This window comes from Carassius auratus, unplaced genomic scaffold (genome assembly GCF_003368295.1).
Source record: "Carassius auratus strain Wakin unplaced genomic scaffold, ASM336829v1 scaf_tig00216278, whole genome shotgun sequence".
NCBI lineage: Eukaryota > Metazoa > Chordata > Actinopteri > Cypriniformes > Cyprinidae > Carassius > Carassius auratus.
The window spans coordinates 138985-161608 of NW_020528488.1; the positions used below are offsets into that span (position 1 = coordinate 138985).

At 37.6% G+C, this 22624-nt stretch overlaps 1 protein-coding gene across 1 annotated transcript in view; it reads left to right on the forward strand.

The window, feature by feature from the left end:
• The window catches only part of LOC113097456 (glutamate receptor ionotropic, kainate 2-like), a 158892-nt gene extending 137233 nt beyond the window's left edge, over positions 1 to 21659 (forward strand). The window contains exons 13-14 of the mRNA XM_026262686.1: positions 16208 to 16458; positions 20740 to 21659. Of these exons, the coding sequence (XP_026118471.1) occupies positions 16208 to 16458; positions 20740 to 20904 (416 nt within the window). The 3' untranslated portion in view covers positions 20905 to 21659. The remainder of the gene's footprint in view (positions 1 to 16207; positions 16459 to 20739) is intronic.
• The last annotated feature ends 965 nt before the right edge of the window (positions 21660 to 22624 follow it).

Consider the following 22624-nt stretch of genomic DNA (forward strand, 5'->3'; position numbering starts at 1 on the left):
GACCATCTGGCTCTCCGTCTGCTCGGCTCCAACCTGAGCTCTTCATCCATCGTTGCAGTCTCCGTAATTCAGCCCCCTGGTGTTGTCGGCTCCTCCTCCACCATGGCTCCTCCCACCGTCGACTCCACCATGGGCAGCTATCCTGGCTGGTGTCTGGATGACCATCTGGCTCCCCCTGCTCTGGGCTCCTCCCTGGATCCTCCCTCCATCCACTCCACCCTGGTACTATGCTCTATGCTCCATGCTCCCTCTCCATTGCCTGTCCCTTGCCTGCCCCATGCCCGCCTGCTAGAACCCCCACCCTCCCTCCGCTGGACTTTCTCTCTCGGTGCGAGGACCCACCATTCCGGGAGGGGGCGAACTGTCACAGTCATGAACTTCTGTTCCTTTGTGTTATCCCTATTTGGTCATGTTCCATTTGTCGTTTTGTTAATTGATTAATCCCCACCTTTTTCCATTAGTCTGATTACTTTCCATGCCTTTTTAAGCACTGTCTGTTCAGTTCTGTTTTGTCCACTATTCATTTTTTTTAAAACCACGATTTGGATTTGTGTTTGGATGTGCCCTTTTTCCTTCCATGGATCATTAAGACTTATTTGTTATCTCCTTCGTCGTGCGCTTGTTTTACACACCAACACGTGTTACAGTATGTTAATTGTCAAAACTTTATAATTATGACATTACATAAATTTATACATTTTAATGTAACAGCCAGTATTTGTATCTGTAACACACAATTTTTTTTTGTATCTGCATTCGGATACAACGTCGTACAGTTACTTGATAAGCTCGTTATGCCTATCTTTCTTTTTTCATAGTTATCACTATACATGTCATGTTAAACTAAAAATTCTTAATTTCTAAAATAATTTTTATCATGCAAGCAGAGAAATGTCATGACAAATGTTTAGTAATCATTTGAACATGACTGAAATAATTCAATGCGCACATTTTCATTACGCAGATCCCTTTAAGTGAGTCTTAATGTTTAGTGAACTCCACTAAACAAATGTGTGTGTGCCGCACAAACCAGCAAAAGATAAAGATGCAAACATGTAGGACAAGTAGAAAATGTATCTGTATCTAAGCTGATTATTAGCCTACTCTTGAGAGAACTGGTTTGGTTTTTTGAGAGACTGAGACGCGCAACGCGGCTGTTTGACTGGTGAGCGCGCTATGCTTATTCCATCCATTCGTGTCATATTGTAGCCTAAGGTTTAAATCATCTCCTTTTAAATATATATATAAAAATTGAACATTTATGTATTATTATATGTGAAATTACTCTTGCAAAGCTCTGATTTCTGAGATATGCACGGAGAGGCAACAGCAATGCAGTGTTTAATTTGCGCTCTTTTCATTCACAAAGTTTACATTGATTCAATTCACACTCATGACTTTAGAGGTCTATGTATAATATTGCACTGATCCCTTGGCTCAACTGTTATCTAGCAAACACCGGACTGTGCCAGCTTCAGCCAAGTATTCAAGCAGAATTATTCCTTGTCCATTATTTGTTTTTGAAGCCATTATCTTACTAGACACACTAAAAACGTTCAGATAGGTGTGTTAAGGCCAGTTGTAGCTAAACTCTGCAGGGCATTGGCCCTCCAGGATCTAGTTTGCACATGCTTTTTGATCATTACAAATAATAATGTATTAAGCATCTTAAGCATCAATAAAGCATCTTTTGCACACTAAAGTTTATTTCAAATTAGTGCTGTGAAATTAATCGCATGCGATTGTCACGCTCATCTCTTTAACTTCAGTACATTTTTTTATTTATTAAGATGTGAAGTACACAACGAGTATATCAGGTACAATTAGTGCACCTCTTTTTCACAAGAGTATAGCACTGGAAGGAATGGCAAAATCAGTTTTGCAAGTCCGTCCTGCCCGCTGTTCACATTTTTTCCAGAAGTTATCATATAAATTGCTTCGTTCCTCTGTATACTAAGTACTGTTTACTTAAATTTCAATTAATCATTTGGTAAAATGCACTAATTGTGTACATACATTCTTTTACATTGTAGTTATATTTAGAGAATACCTGCATGTTATTCTATCTGTAATTAATTTATGTGATTACATTTAAAATTATGCTATTGACCCATTCCTTACACCATAACCCACCCTTAAACCTACCCATACAACCAAACGTATCTAACCTTACCCGTATCCCACCTCGATAGCAGTAAAATTGTTTTGCATTACAATATGAACACAATATGTACCTTGTATTTTTATTATTATTTTTTTTTTTTTATGTAAGTACAGTACATAGTAGTTAAGGCCATTATGAAGTGGGACCCATGGCTTTACTTAAATGACTGCAAACTGGGTTTTAAATAATTACATATTTTAAAGCTGAATCACCTGAGCACTTCAACCTTTAGTTTGGGCACCGCTGCCAGCTTCTTTTTCACTTGACGTCATTGTCTTGCTAAATGTGTGTAGCACTTGCTGTGTATATCAATGTTCCAGGGCAGTGCTGCATGCCCCTTGAGTACTATGGAAACAGAAAGCCCCCCAGTCAGCTTTCAGCCTGTAGACAGGCCCCGTCCCTGGAGGCATCATTAAGAAGAGTCACGTACAAAGCCATGTCATCAAACATCTGTCAGGAGTTTGCTTGTGCATGAGGAGCTACTAGTATCAAAGTAAACTCTTATCATTCGGTTTCATTTAAGCTATCTTCTGTCCTTGCTTCCCAAAGGTCCTACATCCATTTGCTATATACAGGTATTTGAAGAAACTTGCTGTTCTGTGCTGTACAGTGGATCAAGGTTTCATTCTGTTACTTGTCTTTGTTGCTGAATATACATACACACCTTCTCGTTCAAATAATTTTCTTTATTTTCATGACTATGCAAATTGTAGATTCACACTGAAGGCATCAAAACTATGATTTGACACATGTGGAATTATACATGGAATTATATACATAACAAAAAAGTGTGAAACAACTGAAAATATGTCATATTCTAGGTTCTTCAAAGTAGCCACCTTTTGCTTTGATTACTGCTTTGCACACTCTTGGCATTCTCTTGATGAGCTTCAAGAGGTAGTCACCTGAAATGGTCTTCCAACAGTCTTGAAGGAGTTTCCCGAGAGTTGCTTAGCACTTGTTGGCCCTTTTGCCTTCTGTCTGACTTTCACTTTGATATTTTATATAACCGACTGGGCTGAGGCCAGCCTAAAAAGATGCTCAGGACAGTTGACGGGCCACTGCTGCACATCGTCACGAAAGCTTATCTTTCTCACCTGTTGTTAAGCCGTACCGCTTGTCAATTTAAACATTAAAGCACCCAAAAACTAGACGTGGAAAAGCTGAACAGAGTAGCGCGTGCCGTTAGGTGCGCACGAGAGAGATTGAGAGCCGCGTATCACGGACAGCGACACTGAACCGAGCTCTCTTCTGCGAAGTTCACCTCGTAGTTCCTCCTGCTCCCGAACGAACAAATGAAAATCGCAGTTTGAACAAACAAAAAGATGTGAAAGAGCCCAATTCAACACCACGGTGTTCTGGTGTTCAGGGCTCGCGCAGAGAAAGGCGTCTCAAAACACTAGAACATCGAATTTGCTTATTTTTGCTCTTGTGCCGACAAATACATACAAAATATGTCAAAATATCCACCTTGGAAATTATGCTCGAAAAAACTGTCAGTTATTTCTTAAGTGAAAGTTAACAGTTGAGGAAAAAATGGGATGTGTATTATATTGGATGCGTTCATCATCTCCTAAAGGGACCGCGCCTAATTTAGCGACTGGCTGCTGTAATGTTACTCCAAGAAAATGAAAATGAAAATCACTCACTGCTCTTGACTGAATTTCTTTGTAGTTTTAACAGTCAAACCAAAAAATTTTCAGAAACCAGATATAATTTTTGATATATATAGCAAAACTGTAATAATGTGAGAAATGTTGAAGGTGTCTGAATAAATGTAGGTTTCCCAAATGATTGTATATTTAATTTTTACATTGAAGACTATCCAGTGCTATTATTTGGTTTCTGTACCTTGACACCTACTAACTTGAAAAAAAAAAATTGGTGTGAATCAGGCAGAGATGTATAGTAACGAAGTAGAACTACTTCACTACTGTACTTAAGTATTAAAAGGCGGTATCTGTACTTTACTAGAGTATTATTTTTTTCTCCTACTTCCACTTTTACTTACTTTAATACTTTTACTCCGATATTTTTTTTATGTGCTGCATCGTTACTCGTTACAATTATAATAATGGTACGAATCATTCCATTACAAACCACTGCCAGAACTGTAGATGGCAGGTTTGATGAAGCTGGCACATCATTGAGCGAATCGCTATTGGAATCAAGCGAGACTGCGCGTGCTGACTGAACTGCTGTGAAGAGAGAACACCGAGCCGAGCCAGATAATGACTCGTTCACGAGTCAAGAACCGGTTGCCTCGGTTTTCGGATGACCAGTAACGTTAGTTCTTTCTGACAGTTCGATTCAATAAACCAGTTGAAGAAAACAGTTCACCGATTCTTTTGCGCTCGATGCAATGGCGTCATTGTGACTGCACATAACATTAACACAGAATCAGTTCAGAATCAATCACGAAAAGAATCAGTTCGGTTCCAGACGCTCTGTGTGTCGGTTTGCTTCACGCTAAATCACACATGCGCAGTATCATCAGCCCCTCGGTTCATGAATCGGACGCGTCTGACAGAAACGGTTCTTGACTCGTGAACGAGTCATTATCTGGCTCGGCTCGGTGTTCATCTTCAGTTCTCTCTTCACATCAGTTCAGTCAGTGTACTGTTTGAGTCAATGAATTACTCCGGGATATTGGTTTGTTTTAACTCAGAGGGAGTGTCAGACACATTAAACAAGTTAACAGTTTAATTCATCTGTGGATTAATGCGTATTGGAGACGCGAACTGTTTAAAACGATTCAGTTCGATTTGGTGGACTGTTTCAAAAAGATCCGGTTACATCGAATGATTCGTTCGCGAACCAGATATCACAAACTGCTTTGTTTGTAACTGTCTTACAACAGACACGGAAGAGAAGACAATGCTGAATAAAGTCGTAGTTTTTGCTATTTTTGGACCAAAATGTATTTTCGATGCTTCAAAAAATTCTAAATGACCCTCTGAGCTCTTATGGGTTTGAAACAACATGAGGGTAAGTTATTAATGACATCATTTTGCAAATTGGGCTAACTAACCCTAGTAACCCTTTTTTGTTTACAAGAAGTTACAGTCAAAGGAATTGTGATTGTCCTTTAGGTTAATCATTTGAAATAGTAAAAACAATACGTTCAAACTTTTGACTACTTTCTTTAATAGCTACATAACACAATACTTCTACTTTTACTTTCAGTACTTGAGTAGTAAATTTTAAAATAGACTACTTGCAATACTTAAGTACAAAAAATGTTGAATACTTTAGTACTTCTACTTAAGTGTGGTGCTTAAAGAGCACTTCTACTTCTACTCAAGTCACTTTTTTGATAGAGCACTTGTACTTTTACTCAAGTATGGTTCTCTAGTACTTTATACATCTCTGGAATCAGGCGTAATGTTGTTTGCACCTTGTGCAATGTGGAATTAGTTTACAGCTTTTTCAAGCACTTTGGAAACAGGAGATGAGCCCCTTTTCTAATGCACCACCAACTTGATAAAACCCTTCTCAAAGACTTACTGTTTGTCAATTTTATTTGAGTAACACATATTCTGAATGCCTTCGGCAGAATTCGAATGAGCCATTTTAATCTAGATTAATCTAGATTAATTTCAAGATCACAGCGAGATTAATCTAGATTAAAAAAAATTAATCTATGCCCACCTCTAATATATATGGGTCAGTGACATATGTACCATAAAAAAGTGTTTTTTTAAAAATTTCAAATAACAGGCATAAAAATGGTTGACTTTTGTTCTACTAACTCTCATCTTTATAGAAACATATGTTGTTTCAAAATTTTCAATTGGAATCAGAATTTATGTGACAATTTGTTGTATTAGTGCTTACAATCGTCATATGGTGTGACATGAAAATAATTGTATATAAGCTGAAAATGGATTATATCTTTCTTAAGTTACTCACTTTATCAAAGTCATTTATCATAACTAAACTGTGATCCATTATAGTTTTGTGAAAATTAATTAAATTTGTGTATTATTTTTTAAAACATTGCTCAATGTGAGACCTATGCCGTCGGTCTTTCAACATTTTTTCTATTTATTGTGACAAACCTTGCTAGAAAATTATAAAAATATTTGTGACTCTTGCTGATACTATTTTCTATGTATTCCATGAACATTTTCAGGTTTTATCATTAATAAAGGTATGTTATTTTCACAATTTGGAATGTCACACCAAATGATATAGTGTCACACCATATGATAATGTCGCCATGTGTCAATGCAAACCATGTATTATCCTACTTATTGGTGAGTACTGACCACTCATATGGCAGGAAATATTTAACCACTCTTAAATGCTGCAAGGTAATATTCAAATTTTATTGATTTATTTGATATTTAACAATAAAACAAACATTGTTTTAATATTGTATGAACCATATGAACATATGTTTGTGTATCAAATTTCATTTAAATTCAAAACTGGTCTGCAATATGTATTAAAATAAGTAAAACAACCAATTTTTTAATATCATATGAACCGTGAACATACAACGTAGCTGAGTGGATCCACAAATAAATCAGTTCATCTAGACTCCATTGTACATAAGCCAGTCAAATTTGGAGAGAGTAGTGAAAGTGAAAGTGAAGTGACATTCAGCCAAGTATGGTGGCCCATACTCAGAATTTGTGCTCTGCATTTAACCCATCCGAAATGCACACACACAGAGCAGTGAACACACACACACACACACTGTGAACACACACCCGGAGCAGTGTTCATCATTTATGCTGCGGCGCCCGGGGAGCAGTTGGGGGTTCGATGCCTTGCTCAAGGGCACCTAAGTCGTGGTATTGAAGGTGGAGAGAGAGCTGTTCATGCACTCCCTCCACCCACAATTCCGTCCAGCCCGAGACTAGAACCCACAACCCTTCGATTGGGAGTCCAACCCTCTAACCATTAGGCCACGTAGCAAACATCTCCCTGTATCTCTTTGTCCTGTCTGCACTTGTCATCATTATCTGCCTCAAGTTGACAAAAAAAAGGAAATGAATGGTTTGAGATGAAGACAACATTGTTTAGACTTAAACAGCATTCTAAGGTTTCTGGGAAGGGATCTGCGGTGTCTGTCTGATTAACTAGAAATCTGTATCACCGAATTAAACTAAACTAAACTTTTATGTGATGATTGACCCAAATAAATGTTTAAAAAGACAAAACATACATTGGACTTTGTTATTTATTGTTATATTTGCAGGGAATTACAATTCATATCATATGGTGTGACAATCAAATCATATGGCGTGACAGGCAGACATGTCACACCATATGATGTTTTCTGCACTTAGCACAACCTTGAGTCTTGTAGCTACACATTAGCATACTAACAACATGCTAGCTATAACAAAGCAGCATAGATTTACATATAATTATGACAAAATAATAAAATTTATTTTGCATTTTTATAAAAAAATGTGTCACACCAAAAGACATCTGGAAGTGGGACTTTTGTCAGAGTGCCAACAAGATCTGATTTATTGTAAAAATAAAAATGATGACTCACCTCAGGTTGAACAGTAGAAATACACTGCTAGTTCTGTACAACATTGCTGAAGAAGGTCCTCTCCTTCCCAAGGGTGTCAAAACAGTTGTCCGTTCAAATATCCCAAAATAGTGTCACACCATATGAATTTGATTTGTGTGACAAAATCTTTTTGATAAGAACTGACTCAAAACATTATGCTTGGACTTTGAAAAGAGTAGGCTCACAAATAGACATCTGTATTATTTGTCTGTATTTTTTTGAGAATTTTTGCATTTATTTTTTTTTGTTTTATTCAAGTTCTCACTTTGAGAAACAAGTGCCGGACAGTCACAGCATATGAGTTTTGTTATGTTTGGTTGAAAATTCTGAAAAAATTAGTTATGAACCGTTTTAATGTTGAATATGTTCACATAAAGCATAATGTTCTGCACAATATTGAGAAGGTTTTTGGCAAATATATTTTGCATTCATACATGTTTGACACTGAAGACAGCAAAACTGCCATGTCACGTCACCCACCCATATATATATATATATATATATATATATATATATATATATATACTGTGGCGGGAGGAGCACAAGACAGACACAGTGGGCGTGGCGTCAGGCCTCGGAGAGGCTTTTATTAACAGAAATAATAAAATAACAGGGAATAAAAGTGGCCAAAGGGGGAAAGTGTCCAAAATAACAGGGAATCTGGTGTCCTCGTCGTGCTGCGGGGTTTGTGTGGGTCGGGCAGTGTTCATCGAGGAAGGGTCCAGGTAAGGGGCGGAGTCCGGCGGCCGCACGCGCTCCCCTCCTCGGTCTGGGGCGCGAGGGGCGGAGGCTTCTCCTAGCGGCCACGTCTCTCTCGTCGGCCGCGGCGCTGGCAGGGGATGGACGGCCCGGCATCCTGGCCCGTCGGCCGTGTATACGGGTGCGGTTCCCATCCGGATCGCGGGTCCGGCAGCTCACGTCTTGGTGGCGCGGGAGTCCCTCAACGCACCCTTCCTGGACCCACGAGGACACCAGTGTGCATGCACGGGGAAGAGACCGGTCTCTCGAGGAGAGGCGCGTTGGGCTTTTAAACAGCGGCGGGGATGAGGCTCCATTCACATCAGGTGTGCCTCATCACACGCCGCCAGCCCTGACTCGTCCAGCGCCCCTCCTCTCACACACCCACTCCAGTCGGGAGCCTGGTGAAGGGCGGCTATTTAGGACGGGGTGCCGGTGACAATCAGGGAGGAGGCATCTGACTCGTCACAATACATATATATATATATATATACACACACAGGATCTGAAGTTTACTTTTTGATCACCAGCCACTGGTTTTACCAGGCAGTTTTCTTTTTTTTTTTTTTTGCCTCATAAAGGTGAAAAATATAAATCACACAAACATTGTTCTTTAACTTGTAAGAATACACATTAAGGTGCTGTCATTCATTGATTTGCTGTCTCACACAGACATATTCATATGTCATAGTCATATATACTGACTGCTGCTAATCTGAGTCCACAAAAAAGAAGCAGATGCACTCCTCTTCCTCCACCTCTGCTGCAGCTGCATCTTCCATGAGGTCTGGTCTCCTTGACCGTATGCTGCTGGCATGCCACATCTCAACTGTTGTGCTAGGGTCAGAGTCCTTATACTGTACAAATGATATATTCTATCTCCTTACACTAACCCTACCCATCACAGAAAACTTTCTGCATTTTTACATTTCCAAAAAAACTCATTCTGTATGATTTATAAGCTTGTGTAGCCTTGGGTACCTCTATTTAGGTCCCCACTGTGACACAACTCGAGTCCCCATGAGTCTGTGTGCATTCAGGTTGAGGTCCACACCAGGATAAAAAAACAAGTATACACACACACACACACACACACACACACACACACACACACCGTGCTAACTCAACAGCTAAAAGTTAGACCTAAGTTACCGCAGCTCGTATGTAAACAAATCACACACGGCTGTGATGATGGCTGATTTAGTCAGTAGACAGTTCCTGGCAACTGTTAATTACAGCCTTCAGGAGCCATTAAGCAGAACTAAATTAATATTAATATTAATATATTAATATTACTGGTAAAGTTACCGGGTACCGGTGTTGTGCTCAATTTCGCCCCTCTGCCTAATTATTACCCCCCTTGTAGGGATGGGCGAATCGATCCTGAAGTATCGATATATTGATACTGATGTGAGTATCGAAAGTATTGATACTCATATGAAAAATATAGATACTAAGGTGTTTTTATTGACCAGTGATTTTGTTTATTAAACAAAAAAATATTTCCTACAAAAGCTTAAAATTGGACGAATAACCTATGTTAGCAAATAATTGTGTGGAAAGGATTTTCCTGCTCATCTGAACACACCCAAATGTTGCAAGGCATAATCAATCAATTACAGAGAGCATTCACTCACTTCTGACAGTGCATTTAAATAGAGCTGCGTTTTCCAAAAGTAGCCTATAATAAGAAAAAAGGCAGCCCAGAACTATGTGTTTGAGTTATTTAACAATAAATCTATTGAAATTGTACCCTAGTTTGTGCAGTACATTTATTTAAATTTGAATGTTAGAATTTCATATTGTTCATATTCTATTCTGTATTGTTAATATAAATCATACACTCTCCAAATAAAAAGGTTACATTTTATGGCAGTCCCTTATGACAATGAACCATGGTAAAGTGAACATAGTTTAACTATAGTATTTATAGTTTTCCTTGGTTTACCACTACAGTAAACATATTTTAAGCATGTGTAAACAAAAATATAACCTACTAAGTTATATTGAGTGTTAAAATGCATTTCAAATATAAAGTTAAGTAGGTATTATTTATTACCCATTGTACTCATAATAATTAAATTAATTTCATAATCTAAACGTTCAGTTTAGAAGTATCATATCATTATTGATATCGGCGATACTGGCCATTAAAAGTATCGGTATCATATCTATATCTATATCTATATATATATATATATATATATAGATATATATATATATATATATATATATATATATATATATATATATATATATATATCTATATATATATATATATATATATATATATATATATATATATATATATATATATATACACACACACACACACACACACACACACACATACAAAAGCCTGTATTACAAGGCACCAAACAGGAAATAATTATCTAAATCTAAATATACACACTTAAAATGTGAATATACAGTTATAACTACGAATATATAGATACAAATCTGAACATATAACTGTAAATCTGAATATAAAGATTTAAAATGAAATATATAAATGTAAATCAGAATATATAATTAAATCTGAATATGTAAATCTGAATATAAAGAGGTACATCGGTATATTTAAATGTACATATCAATATACATATGTCTTTATTATCAGGCATGTCAAAAGACAGATGTTCTAATTTATTATTTTTATTCAAATTATATGCCTATACATCATGAATACATCATGAATACATCAATTCGGAAGCAAATGCAGTCCCAAACAATGGACTTGACTGTATGTGTATTTTCCCCTGTGACCCAGTTTCTGTCTTGTTGTTTAGTTTAGACTCCCTGCATCGCAGTTAAGGGTGAGCTGAATATGGATTGCCAAAAGGGCCAAAATGAGGAGTTGGATCTTATAGATTGGGAATTGGAACTGGAGGTTGAACTGCCCCCTCTCCTCTCTCAGTCATCTCCGCTGGTCCTGTCCAGCCCTCCTTCTCCTTGGTTTCCTCATCCAGCCCTGAGGGGGCGTCTGATCCTCAAGTGCCCGTTCCTAGAAAGTGTCCTTCAGTGCCCGCTCCTAGACTGTGTCCTCCAGTGCCCGCTCCTAGACTGTGTCCTCCAGTGCCTGCTCCTAGAATGTGTCCTCCAGTGCCAGCTACTATTATGTGTCCTCCAGTGCCTGCTCCTAGAATGTGTCTGTAACAAAGTTTGTAGTAAGAAGGAAGGAAGTGACCAGGGTTGGCATTTGGAGACTCAGTTAAATTTATTCACTAATTAAAAAAAATTCACAAAACAAAAGTAGCACTTCCAGCATGTTCACACAATGTTAAAGGCACAATTTCTTCTAGTTCTCTTGGCAGAGCCAGTTTCGAAGTCTCTGTCTTGTCTTTCTCTGACTTCAACATTCTCCAGCCTCCCTTTAAACCAGTCTCCCCAGGCCAATTACTGCAATCAGAAACAGGTGTTCGTCATTTTGCACTTAACCCACTTAAGGCGGGCATACACTGTGCGATTTCAGTGTGATTTCGGCAAGGTACCAACTCACACTGTACGGGTAGATCGCATGCGATGTAAAGCCAAAGCTCACGATTTTTGTGCACTCACTGTACGGGCCGACTGCTGAGTTGCGATTTGACTGCTCACACTATTCGTGGGGAATCAACCGAATCAACACATAGGATCCCTCAGAACCCAGATGTTTGTGGCTGTTTCTGAATAAGCATGCTTTCCCGGGATAAACGCACAGCTTTGGTGATATGCGCAATTCTGTGTGCTGAAACGTCGAAAAAAAAAGGCGTCAGCGTATCTAGACGTGCAGGTGGCTGGGAAGACGTGGCTAATATTTTGCAACGCGAACTGGAGGTAAGCAGGCATTTTTTCTCCTCTTTTCTTTTTATTTTTCTTTGCCATAACTCCACAAGTTATCCCTCCATCACTTCAGTCCACAATACACTCCGCGTCAGGTGTCACCATGGCTTCGTTTATGGTTTCACGTATGTGCAGTGAGGGGAAACGTGGAAAATCGGTCCGTAGCCCTGCTTCAATAGTGCGATACCTCACGAGAGGCGACCAAAATTTCTGACATGTCAGATATCCATCCGACCAACCGATTGCCGGTCGGGAGAGGCTTATCGCCTCTCGTTTCCCCTTGTACACTGCATGAACACTGCACGACAAACGATGCACGAAAATGCTGAAATTTGGCCCGACCCGACAAAGAGTCGCACAAATCAGAATTTGGCTCAAAATCGGATGAAAATCGCACAGTGTATGCCCGGCCTTACTCACCACTCGTCTTCCGACCTTCTCTCCCACTGCAGACTTCACTGAACCATGCCACCCTGGCCACAATGTCCTCCAGTACCTGCTCCTAGAATGTGTCCCCCTGTGGCCGCTCATCCAAAATAAACAACCTCCCACCTGCTCCTGCCTCCTCCACCATTGTCATCTGGCAACCCCTCTGCTCACCCTCAGCCCACAATCTATGCGTTGAGGGAGACTCCTGGTCAGAGTCTCCCTCACCTCCGCATCCAGGATCTGAGGCCCGGACTCTGGGGCTCTAGTCCCAGCGGCTCCACCTCAGACCCCAGACATTGCCTCTGAACTTCTCTCCACTGGCTGCACCTAGTCAATCCTTACCACCAGCTCCACCTTGGTCCTCACTCACTCTGGCTCTACCACGGATCTCTGGATCTCTGTCTCTGCCTCTGCCTTGGTCGCCAGAGCCCTTGGCTCCACCCTAGGCTCCTCCTGTTGTTGCCTATAGTGCGAGGATGCACCTTCCGGGAGGGGTGCGAAATGTCAGAACTATGGACTTGTCAGTATGTTTTTTCCCATGACCCAGTTTCTGTCTCTCCTTGATTGTTGATTAGTTCCCAGGTGTGTCTCCTTAGCACCCTCATTAGCCTCATTAGCCAAATAAGCAATGTCCTTTCAGTTCAGTTTTGTCGGGTCTACTGTACCAGTTCCATATGTGTGTCTTCCTCCTGTTCTCCCTGTTGGATTTACTCCTGTGTTGGATTGATAAAGACTATTTTGATTATCCTCGGCTCCGTGTTCCTTTCAGCAGCATAGTGTGACAAATCCAGTCCAGTCACTATTTGGGATACACCGTTATCAGATTTTCCTGTTTTGAAAAAGTGGTCATAATACAGTATAACATGTTAAATAACTTTTTTTTCTTATAACAAAAATAACTAAACATTTAAAACAATAAAGCAATTCAGAAAAAATATATAAAAGTTAAATATTTTACACATTAAAATGCAAAAGGTAATTCAAAGTGCTTTACATAAAAGAAAGTAAAAAAAAAAAGTAATGAAGAAAAATAATCACAAAAATAAAACAAGCAATTTACCTTGTGCATAGCATCTATGCAGGCTTTGCGGAAGACCGTTTCAAGGGTACAAAAGGGGTGCTGCTGAGCACACTTCAGAGCGTCAAAATGCTGAATGGGGCGGCCTACGGACTCATAGACTCGGCGAGCACGTGCAAGTCCACGAGACCGAAAGTCCACATGATGTGCGCCATTTGGGACAGGGCCTAAGATGCGGAGTGTATTCAAAGCACCGCCATTACAGTCTATAGTGCACGGAATGGTGCACTGTGATTGGTTGTTACTGTTTTTTTTTTTTTTTTTATAGCGTTTATAACGTTTTGGAATCAAACTCTTCATATATATCCAGATTTATATATTCAGATGTACTTCTATATATTCCGATTTATATTTATACATTCATTATGCATTTCTAAATAATCAGATTTACAAGTATAAATTGAGCTTTACATTTACATAATTAGATTCACTTCTACATTTTCAGATTTACATTTATTTATACATATTTCATTTACACACACACATATATATATATATATATATATATAAAATGACCGAATATATTATGGATTTTATAGGTGAGAATAATAGAATAAAGGATAGCTATACAAAAACCCTAAGACCTAAGTGCAAACAATGACAAAGAAAAAAAAAACTGAGTTTGAAAGTTTTGTGTTTGATATACAGTACTTGTGTGGTGCATTTGAGCAAAAGAACAGCTGAGTCTTCAGTTATTCAGGCAATAGTACAATCCTTATTATAGAGAGTTAACAGTAGTTACAGCAGTACCACTACTACAACACGGAAGGCTCAGTTTGTGAATGCTCATGTTCTACCTCATATTTCAAATGAAATGAGAAAGCACCTCTCTAAACATTTTATATCTTTGTTGAATGGAGGGAACATGACCTGTTTACCTCTTTTTGCGAGGGAGGTAAAATGGCTGATGGAAAGGGGGGAGAGTTACAAATCTAAGCCTGCAAGGAGGCCCAGAAGGAAACATTAGCTCAAATTAAGAATAGCAACTAGATTTAATTAGACAGAAAATAAATAGATAAAAGCAGGAAACGCCAGTCCCTCGAATGTAATTGGGTTTTATTGGTGTGTTATCAATGGCACCCTGGGAGCTGTGTTTCAACAAACAGCATTAGGCTTTTATAGCTCGTACTGCATTAGTGTCTGTATTTCTCACCTCTGTACTGCTCGTAAGACTGTGAAAAACATAATCTCACACCACTGAAGTGACAAACTTCATGTTTCTTTTTCACTGTCTCAGCTTTCCTCAAGTCTTGTAGTAGTGCAATCAATAAGACTTTATACATTGGCTTGTTTGAATGTGATTTAGTCTTGGGTTGTTCTCAGTACAAAAATAGAAGAATGGTACAAATACCTTATATTTATCTGAATTCGATTTTATTATTTATTTGAGAATGAATTTCAAGTCTTTTTTTCTAGTAGTTTACAGTAGTTTACTTTCACCATAATTGTGTGGCTCCAAAAATGAGGTAGGCCATACTGGTGCACTGTATTCAAGGACCTTTGAAGCCATGCATTTCAGAAACAGACTGAAATGTAATTTGTTATTCACTTATAATCTCCCCCTCCAGTGAACTGTTAACTAGAGAACTGCTGTTACCAGATCACTGAGGCAGTGATTTTCTTGAACAAATTGTCAGTCCAAATTAATTATTGGTAAAAAAAAATAATAATAAAACAATAATGTTCACTGATCTGGTTCTAATCAATAGGCTTCATTTTCTTAAAGAAAAATCAGGAGCCAAGCCCCAGCGGTGTGAATCTATTCTTCTTCTACTTCGCTTTTTGGGAGCTTGCGGGAAAGCTATGAAATTTAGCACACAGGCAGAGGGCAGTCACTACTATACTATATTTTATAAACACAGTGATGTAATGAAAAAAAAAATCTATCTTTTTTTCCCCCTCTGGATCCTATAGAATCCAGTGTATATGTTTTTGGCCATTTCAAATTAGGTGCAAATTAGGTCAATTTTTTTTTTAATAGACCATTTGTCCGATCTTCACCAAATTCCAAACATTATTATCAAACCTTGCTGGTAAAAAAAGTTAGTAAAAGCTTTTAGGTATCCAATGCGTATCTCGTGGGGCTTTAATTGTGTAATGCCAGAGGCTGTGCCACTTACTGGTCAGAAGGCATAAGCAATGACAAGTGATTGCATTTATGGGGTTAAAACTATCTTGCTTAAAATCATCTATGATGTCCTTGATTACTTTTTTTTCTTTTTCTTTTTTTAAATGCTCGCTGAATTGTTCATTAATTGCTGCTTGCAGCTGTATTATTTATTATTTCTTTAGATTTTGAGTAAAATATGACCCGGTAGGTCAAGAATATGACTCATTCTTGACAGTATTGTGAAATCTCCTCCATTTGACAAACCAAAATGAGCAGATGCTAAGCAGAACTAATTCTCAGCATCTTGTTTTCCCTTTTTTAACCCTTTAGGGTCCCCTTACCGAGATAAGATCACTATCGCAATCCTGCAGCTACAGGAAGAAGGGAAGCTGCACATGATGAAGGAGAAGTGGTGGCGAGGAAATGGCTGTCCTGAGGAGGAGAATAAGGAGGCCAGTGCGCTGGGTGTCCAGAACATCGGTGGCATTTTCATAGTGTTGGCTGCGGGACTTGTCCTCTCTGTGTTTGTGGCAGTTGGGGAGTTTCTCTATAAGTCCAAACAAAACGCACAGCTGGAAAAGGTACAGCACACATTTTCACATTTCTGGAGTGCAATGAACATTTTGCAAACTGTTAGGATATACTAAGAGTTTAGGGTTAATATGCAAGTCTCTTTAGAAAAAACAAATCACATTTAATCACAATTTTGTGTGTCATCAGCGGGGGTATTGTGGGTAATGTAAGCCAATCAGTAAGATGAGTTCAACGGATGCCTTTGTGTATGAAAGAATATTTTACAGATCAATGCAAACAATATTAAATCAGTCTAAAATTGGCTTTAATGTTGTGTTACTGAGAGCAAAGCGTGAGGTATATTTCACTGGTAATATTTTACAGACAGTGCCTGTGTCTGGAGAGCAAACTGTCCTTCTTGATGTAAGTCTCTGAAGACAGAAGGGCTTGGTCTTTGCTTGCTCAAATGGCTTCCATTGTGTCATCTCACTCCCCCATCCACTTCACCCGTATACTTGTCCTACTGAAACAGTGAATGCTTGAAGTGTACAATCAATAATGAGGAAGACAATAATTCTCCCAAAAAATGTAATAAATAACTCCAGTTCTCTTGCATCACAAATACGGTGTTTAAGCACATCTTATTTAACTTACAGCTTGGAAATTCTTCTCATGATCTGTGGTTTTAACTGTTTGCTTGGTAGTTTTTGCTAGATATTTTTTTATATTATTATTATTTTAGTTTTTTTAGCATCCATTTTTATTTGATATTGCATTTAATGTGTAAATCTGATCTTTAAGGGTGTTTTCTCTAGAATTCTCACTTGAGTGGATGAAACAAGCAGGCTACGCATTTCTCTTTGCATTCGCACTGTCCTATTAAAATGTAAATAATCAGTTTTAATATATTTATCATAATTAACTTCTCCACTGAGCCTTAATTTTTGCATTTTTGGAACCAAAACAATGCATTTAATTGTCCATTTTTTGGCAGTCATTAAAAATAATAATAATACTGATAATTTAATTTAATTCCATTTGCATATCAGCACTCAATTTTAATGGGAGGCTAATGGCCAAAATATGAATAACTTGCAAATATTGGAGTAAAATGAACGTGTCATGCTGGGTGGTCACATTACACATGCTAAGCAAACGGAGATGGTCTAAGTTTGGTTATCTTCAAAGAGGTCTTTGTTTGAAGCGTTCAGATATACGTTCAATTTTTGCACTCTAAATATGGATGTTTTTGTTTAACTACAATGACAGCGTCAACCTGCCAGCTTAAGTATTGATAGTTTTCATTAAAAGGACAGTTCCATTTATTCACTCTGAGTGGAAGAAGCGTATTTTATACTCATCTCAGATTCATTGTATCAATCCCTCTAAATGCTTTTGTTTGTTTGCTGTAAGTCATTGTATGACGAAGATTCTGGCAAGGCATTATTTTGCTGCCTGATCCTTGTTTAATGATGACATTGACATGATAAACCTATTGGCCAGTGATATTGAGCATCACTCTATCGATAGAGCTAGTGCCTTTCTATATAGAGACATATAGAAAGAAAAAGACCTTACATTTCTAATAAATTTTTTAACTATTGTGCAAGTAATGTTTATGTTCTTAATAAAAGTTATAATAAAGTGTTACTGAGAAAATCTAGCTTGTTTACACTGGGGGTCCCAGGGTTTGCTGCAAGTCTGAGGGTGCGTTTTCCAAAAGTATAGTTTGCCAATATGTCACAAGTTCAGTCACTGTCAACATAGCTCAACCATTTGGTATTTCTCGCATCCATAGTTCAAACAACCATTTGCGAAAAATATTGGAAAGTTGTGTGGTTGGAACTGCAGTTCTTTACCTGTGGTTAGAAGCATATATTCTTTTCAGTATGGCATATAGAACAGATCATGCTCTTGAGAAAAATAAGGAATCTGTATGTTTCATTCCATAAATACACACATTTCATTCTATGTCTTTTAATTTGTTAAGAGAAGTAAAGCACCATTTTTGACCAGTACGCATCTCCTGGGGAATCCTGGAGTCCACAAAAAAAACAGATACAATGTTCATTATTTATAACAATATTCAATCATTACTTTGAACTTAAGCTGATTAATTATCAGGAATCATCACTCCACCACTTGTTTGATGACTTTAACAACATGGTTCAAACAACAGATGTGTTTCAAAGGACCAACAATTTTGGGAAACAGTCATGACTAGCTAGTTTGTGTCTACAACAATGCATTACTACAGTATCTAAGCAGTGAGTTATATTGTTGTATTAGAAAGTGGATGTAAAGGTTGAAAACGGTTTTGACTAAATTTATTTTTAAGAATCATCATAATCATAACTGCATAGGCTTTACGAAGCATATGGAGTCAAACAGGGTGCTAAAGGTTCATGTTCTAAATGGAAGTGTCAAATTCCCTATGAGTGATTTTGCTAGTATTTAAATTCAATACTAAGCAATGCAATAAAAAACACACATTTGAGAACATTTAAATCAGGTCTCAAATCTTGCAGCTGAAAATGATAGAGAGGCAATTAAAGTATTTTTGTACAAGACTTGAGCTGCTGTCCTTTGTTCAGTATTTTCTTATACTATTCTGCCAAAAAAAAAATAAAAAAAAAATAAAACTCCATATAGAAATGCCTCTTGCTCCTCAACAGCGCATTCCCGTAGAAATTAGCATTTTATAATTGCCTCTATTTTGTAAGATTAGGAACAAGCAAACAGTCTGACCAACAGTCTTATTGCTCTAGATAAAAGAAAAAAATATACTGTTCTGACTTAATGTGATGTAAATTTCCTGTGGTTTTCCTACCACCACCACCACCACAAAAAAAAAAATAATAATAATAATAATAATAATCTTGTTAAAATAATTTACATTCTTATTGAAAAAATGCAACTAAAATAAATAAATAAACAGTCTCATGTTGCCATCTAATGGCAGAACAATGTCACAAAAATCACCATCACGAACACACACGCAGTTTCACAATACTACAACAGCCATCATAACAGTTGCTAGACAATTCAGTCAAAAGTACAGAGGCAGAGCTCTGATAAACAGCATATAACGTGATGAAATTTTGCCTTCAGCCAAACCTATTTGCTCTGGAACAGATTAATGAGTCCGAAGATTACCTATTATAATTACCTGAAACAAATTATATATCATGTAAACCACTATAAAGTGATCTAGTCACAGGGCTAGTGGCAAATTCCAGAAAATCTGGCCGAGGGGAGACTGCTCTAAGCGGATTCATGAGCGCTGAACGGCTGCTGATGCCCTGGAGCTCACATCTCTGAAAACGCTGAGGCACATTTTCAAATATATGTTATCTTTATTAACAAACTGTAATATGAAGTATAAACAAGTACATTCTGGCCTAAAAAAACTCTTACAACTACATTATGTGAATGTAATGTAAATTTTAGTGGATTTGGGCATCCACAAGAACACTCACTGTGAGAAATACGGGAAGAGGAGTGATACAAACGGTGAAAGGGAATTCCTGTAGCAATACCAGTAGAAGAATGTAGATTGTTACTTAAAGTTTGGCCAGTAATCATAAACTAGATGCTAATGTTGTGTTATTGGCTGCTATGGAGGATGTCGCTATGAAGAAGGCAGATCATTCAATCACTCTGATTGGAATGCTTACCAAGCACCTTATTGTTTCATATATTCACGTCTCTTACTAACAAATCTTAAATGAAATTGTGTTAAAAAAAGCCAGATTGTTCACAAAAGCTGACAGTATTTCCCGTGAGCCTCAAAATGAAATTATTCACGATACATACTGCATAGATGATTTGTTCTTTTACTAAGTATGAATGTGATATGATTTTTATTTTGGTGTCAGTTTAATTTTTGTTCATTTGTAAGACTTTATAAAGACTGGGAATGTTGAATAATGTGCATTAATTATAAAAACAGGGCGACAATCACACGTTCTTTTGCTTCACCATTACAAAGCTGATATTCCTACTGTTTGTTTCTTGTTTTGTGTGTGTGTGGTGGTGGTCGGGGGGGGGGGGGGGGGTGGATAATTGTAATTGGCCATATGGAAAATAATATGCATCAATAAATCATGCAGCATTCTGGCAGGAGGAAGCAAGGTGAAATCTGCCACAGAGAAATCCCTAGTTATGATGCTTATGATGTGCATCTACACAGAAATCAGCATAATCATGTCATCCCATCTCCATTTTCACTCTTCACCCCCTGCTTCACCCACTGTCCTCCACCTTTCCAGGAACTGGAAGCCAGTATGTTTGTTTGTGTGTTGGAAATGAAGGGACATCCAATCAGCTGTGTTCTTCTGTCTTCACAGAGATCCTTCTGCAGCGCCATGGTGGACGAGCTAAGGGTTTCCCTCAAGTGCCAGCGCCGGCTCAAACACAAACCGCAGCCACCGGTCATGGTCAAAACAGATGAAGTCATCAACATGCACACCTTCAATGACCGAAGACTGCCAGGCAAAGAGACCATGGCTTAAAACGGACACCAGCTCGCTCTTTCTTGAGCTTGGAAAAGGAAACTTCAAGGGGATAAATTTGGTAGGGGAGGAAGTCGATTTTCTATACGGGGAAGGGATCTTAAATGTAATTTTAAACAATTAGTTACTGAAAACAACAGCAGAAACTGAAACATATTTCCTGTGGAAATAAATTGAGTCTGGGCAAAATTTTTAGTTACCTCATCGCTCCAGATCACCACCAGAGCAAAGACTGACCGGTGCCAGCGTTCAGGGTAACTTTTAGCAGGAACAACACACACACAGCTAGAGGCATGTGACTGAAGGAGGTTTGTCTAATCATTATGTTCATATTCTTTTTGGTTTTGTTACACATTTGGCTGTTGTCCGTCCACAGAGAGCAGTCCTTTAGAGAGAACAAGGAGACATGTCCTGACAAATACAGAAGCAAAAGAAGGACAGATTTTTAACACACAGTACCTGTGCTACTTTTAGGAGCAAAAATAAAAAACAAACCTATATATATATTGCTGAGCACCACAGCAATATCGCTGAAAACATTCAGCGTGTTTCGCACCCACACTCACATGCAACTGAAGCATGACACAGCAACAGGCAATACACCACTTTCAGTTCTTTGCATCTTCAGTCCCCTGCAGAGTGTGACAACGACTAATGGTGAAACTCACAAAAACATGTTCAACCCACAATTTTTGACATTTGTGTTTATTTTAAGCATATTTAAACCATTGCACAATTAAATATTTTCTGTCCATATTTACGGAACCTTACAAATATTTTATTTTTATTTATTTATTTTTTTATATCTAATCATCATTTAAATAAGATGCTTTAATTGGAGAAGCAAAATTTCTAATCCAAATTTCGTGCAATTTTTTTATAGTTTTTTTTTTTTTTTCATTTTATGTGCATATATTGAAAAGGATTAGGGCCAACCAATAATAATAGAAATACAAATAATAATAATAATAATAAATAAACCATTTTGAGATTAGTTTAATCTCACATTACAATGACTTTAGTTAAATTTCAAGAAAAATGTCACAATAAAATGTTGACCAATAATTCAATTTAAAGAATAAAGACATTGTGTTGAGGAGAAAAAAAAAAAAACGTATTCAATTATGAAAAGAAAAGTTGTTGTGTTTAAAAATGAAATCATTAAATTAAGAGAAAAAAGGTTTTAATTAAATGTTGAGAATAAACTCATTAAATTACAAGAAAAAAGTCTAAATAAAAGCTGAGAATAAACACACTTGTGTTATGTTAATTTGATCTAGTCATTTTATCTAGTTAATCAGTGGCATAGGTCGTAAAGAGTGATGATCGTGGATGAAGCAGTTGATGCAATCTATCAGAGTTCAAATCCGACCTTTTGCCTAACTTGTTGTTCTTATTTATTTTTATTTTTATTTTATTTTTTTCTCACATATCATATTGCATGTTATTTACACGAAGTGAACATAGTTATATATTCTATTTGTGAAAATAGTTATATATTCTATTTACACTATGTGACAACTGCAACATTTTTAGCGATGTGCTATTTACACTATAACGTTAAAGTTAAATTTCTGGCTAAATAATTGTAATAATAACGACAAGCTTAAAATGTAATAACAATGCGTTGGTTTTATCATGTCAGTGTTTTCGAACAAAGGTTTCCCTCACGTGTCAGGAAACTTAACGTTAGGCCTAGCAGAGCAAGACTGGAAAGTGG